The sequence below is a fragment of the Octopus bimaculoides genome, chromosome 10, assembly GCF_001194135.2.
Source record: "Octopus bimaculoides isolate UCB-OBI-ISO-001 chromosome 10, ASM119413v2, whole genome shotgun sequence".
Classification (NCBI taxonomy): Eukaryota; Metazoa; Mollusca; class Cephalopoda; order Octopoda; family Octopodidae; genus Octopus; species Octopus bimaculoides.
The window spans coordinates 46,608,498-46,612,841 of NC_068990.1; the positions used below are offsets into that span (position 1 = coordinate 46,608,498).

A 4,344-nucleotide genomic window follows, 5' to 3' on the forward strand; every position below is an offset into this window, starting at 1 on the left:
ATATATATATATATATATATATATATATATATATATCACACTACTGTACCACCACCTTTCTTATACATTTATATATATATATATCACGGTGGTGCACCAGCATGACCGCAGCCACTTGGCTGAAACACATAAATAAATAAATAAATATGTATACATAAAGACTCATGCGCGCACGCACTGACACACGCGCGCACACACACACTCACATACACTCACGCGCGCGCACACACATACACATACACTCTCTCACACACACACACACTCTCTCTCTCTCTCTCACACACGCACACAATTGTTTCTCAGCAAACCAAACGAAACAATGCTTCTTTCTGAGAGTAAGTGAAAATAAAGTTTGTATGTCTGGTGCGAAAGTCTCATAGAGCAAAGTAAACTATCTCTTCTCTCACTAGCTTCTTAACTCTCTCTCTCTCTTTTCGCATATTCAAATAAGCGGTCAGTGCTTTCGAAACGATATAGAAATTCAAAATTTCTTACTTACTCTGTTAGCACGTTCGACAATCATCGAGGTGGGCAAATGTTTCCTAGCCATTATCCACTTTTAGCCGTTGTAAAAAGTCTGCGAACAATAGGAAAAAGGGAAAAGAGAAAGAGCGAGAACTGAAGAGAATGTCTTGTACGGTTCCGATAGCGAACTGTGAACAGGGCCACGATCGTTCGTTAAGCTTGGCTCCTACTTTCGATAGAGGTATGTGTCTGTCTAGAGTTGTGTGTATGTGTATGTGTATGTGTGTCCGTGCCTGTCTCTGTCTGTCTGTGTGAGTATATATTGTGCACAGACGCTTTGTGCGTTTGTGCGAGTGCGCCTGTGCTGGTTACAATACACATGTGTGTTTGTGTGTTCGTCTTCACGGCGGTTATCTGCTTGTATGTGTGCACTTGGGTGACTGTATGCGCATAGGTGTGTGTGTGTGTGTGTGTGTGTGTGTGTGTGTGTGTGTGTGTGTGTGTGTGTGTGTGTGTGTGTTTACTATGTATGTTACTTTCGTTTCAGTATTGTATGCAGGGTGCTTTAATGTTAGTTTGATAGTGTCTTAGTGTATGTATGTATATATATATATGCGAGTGCATGTCTGTGTGTGTATGCGAATGTGCGTGCGTTTGTGTGTGTGTGTGTGTGTGTGTGTGTGTGCGCGTGTGTGTCTGCGTTTGTGTGTGTGTGTCCAAATGTTGAATTCATTTGAATGAGTATATTAGTAAACTAAGGCGGCATTGTGCGTTTGTTCGCGTGCGATCGTGTGTGTGTATGTGCGACTGCGCGCGTTAGCCTGTATGTGTATGTATGTGCTCCTGATTGCGTGTTTATTGTGTTGGAACATACAAAAAGACTGTACGGGGTGGTATATGAGTTTGTATATGTGTATATATATATATATATTTTTGTATGTGTATGCGTTAATGAACACACTTATGCAGTTATGCATTTACGTATAGCTTACAAAGGAAGGAAGAGGTTACTGAATATATTGCAACGAGTTCTATAAAGATGAATGCGTATGTTTACCGATTGTACGTGAATGTAAGTGTGTGTGTGTATGTGTTCATTTGCATTTATGATAGTTTATGCGTCTATGCTAGTATGTGTTGATATGTGTATGTCATGCAGTGTGAATGTTTGCAGTATGTGCGTATGTAAGTGTGAGTACGCCTATGTGAGTGTGTGTGTGTGTGTGTGTGTGTGCGTGCGTGCGTGTATTGCTACAGGTTCGGGTACCTTTGAGTATGTGTGTATGTGTTTATATAATTACTATATGAATGAGTGATTATATTAGCACACGCACACACACACACACTCACACACACATATACACTCTATATACATACACATAGCTTGTAAGGCCCATAAATGCATATATGCACTCAAACATATTATGTAATCAGAATGTTTATACACGCATGCGAGTGCACATATTGTCCTCTTTCTCTCACACACATTCACGATATATATATGTATATACATATATATATATAAATATATGATATAATATAGTATAAAAAATATGTAACAGAATATGCAATGTTACATATATCTATTTACTGAGGGGGTGGGGAATTGATTGAATGCTTGTCTATTATACATACACACACACACACACACACATATATGTATGTGTGTGTGTTTGTGTGCATATGTATGTATACTACTATATGGTTGTCGAAATCGCACGTGATTTGTCAGTGACGGTGGTTGAGGTGGTGGTGACAATTACTAGACCAGTGGTGATGACTTCGGGTGACAGCGTCAGTGTTGTCTTCTCGTTTTCGTTTTTCCTTTTTCGTTCTTTAACCCTAGGCCAGTCCTGTTTCCACTCGCCTATGATCAAATGCATTTCGTAATGTCTATAATTTATTTTGGACAAACTACATTATCCTAGTTACTTACACATGTGTTCCGTTTTAAAGACAAACGCGGTGTGATTTAAGAGAAATTTGGCTGCTATTTCTAGCGTATCGACACAGTGTAATTAGTTGCGTTCGTAGTGATGGCAGTGGCGTTACCGGTGCTTGTAGTTGCTACGGTTGTTTAACCCCAGGTCAACCCTGACTGAGTAGGTATACCATAGAAAAGTATTACAGCTGTGACCATCTCTCTCTTATGGAGCAAACTAGTTGGACTACATTATCTAATGTGTTCTTTAGGACAGTAAGTTGTGACAGGAAAGAAAAATAGCTGCTATTTCTAGCAGGTTGATGATGGTGATGAAGTCGTTGTTGGCAGCGATGCAGTTGTTGCTGTTGTTTAGTTCAATGTCTCCCCTTATCAAGCCCATCTATGATCAAAGGCGTTCTAGCCATGACCATTTTGCCTTGTTGTAGACATATCTAATGCGTCGTTTTTGCTGTTAAGACAGCAAGGTATTTTTTAAAGGAGTTTTAACTATTATTTCTAGCAACTCGGGCGAACACCTAGAAGCTCCTTCGAAGAGTATAGCTGATTATGGTGAAGGCGGTAGCGGTATAGCAGGTAGTGGGAGTAGTATAGGCGGTTGTGGTGTTAGTGGTTCTGGTGTTGGTGGTAGTATTGTTTGTGGGAATAGTATAGGCGGTAGTGGTGATTGTGGTAGCATTGTTGGTATTAGTGGTGTAGGCAGTAGTGGCGTTGATGGTAGTGGTGCTGGTGCAGGCGGTAGTGGTACAGGCGGTAGTAGTGCAATTGATAGTAGTGCAAGAAGTAGTGGTGTAGGCGGTAGTGGCATCGGTGATAGTGGTGATGTAAGTGATAATAATACTAGCTGTACTGGTGCCGCCGGCAGTGCCGTCGGTGGCACATTATTTATGATGACGGTGACAGGGGTGGGGGATATAACTGTTCAGTGTGTGTAGTTGTTCACAACAATACATAAGGGCAATCATGGTGGTGGTGGCGGTGGTGGTGGCGACGGGCGGCACACTAGAAGTGGTGAGTCGGTGGGTGGGTGGGAAAATTAAGGTTAGAAGAAGTAATGGGGAACGAGGGCCGGTGAACAGTTATTGTTATTGATATTAATCACTATTATTATTATTATTATTGAGTGAGAGGGCAGTGAATGCCATCAAAGTGACACTGGGGTAAAATATACGAAACCCGGTATACCCATCATGACTACCCGTCTCATAAGGGTACACCAGGCACATGCATCACAACCATATTATTATTATTATTATTATTATTATTATTATTAGGATTTACATCATCATCACTATCATCATCATCACCATCATCATCATAGTCAGTAATATCATCATCATCATCATTAGCAACAGCAGCACCACCACCACCACCATCATCATCATCGTCAACAACAATAGCAACAACAATAGTTATTTAAGCTGGAAACAGAAGTATTGTGACTATCGTTGTCTTCTGTGTTTTTTTCTTGCGACAGTTTGCTAAGTTGTAGTCATTATTTTTCTTACTGGTGTTGTGTCACTAATGTTGTTGTTACTATTGTCACCATTAATATTAGTTTTATTGTTACTGTTGTTGGGTGTTTATTCATATTGTTGCTTTTGTGTCATTGTTGCAGTTTCTATATGATTGTTGCTATTTTTCTATTATTGTCACTGGTTTACCGTTACTGTCGCTATTATGTATGTCAATTTTTATTGTATTGTTTCAGTTATTGTTGCTATTTATGAATTATTCTTGCTAATATTGTTTGTTGCAACTATTTTGTTGCAATTGTTAATCCTGTTTTGCCTTTATTGTTGATATCATTGTTGCAATTTAGCTGTTAGTGTTGCTATCGCTGCTGTTTTCTGCTATTGCTACCATTATTATAACTGTTTTCCTGTTACTCTGTTGTCATTGTTGCTATTTACTGTTATTGTTGAAATGATTTCGTT

General features: G+C 39.6%; 1 protein-coding gene across 1 annotated transcript in view; it reads right to left on the reverse strand.

Annotated features, from left to right (window-relative positions):
• LOC106874196 (uncharacterized) overlaps positions 1-849 on the reverse strand; it is a 119,099-nt gene extending 118,250 nt beyond the window's left edge. Inside the window, exon 1 of the mRNA XM_014921854.2 lies at positions 500-849. Within this exon, the coding sequence (XP_014777340.1) occupies positions 500-550 (51 nt within the window). The 5' untranslated portion in view covers positions 551-849. The remainder of the gene's footprint in view (positions 1-499) is intronic.
• Positions 850-4,344: the final 3,495 nt, after the last annotated feature.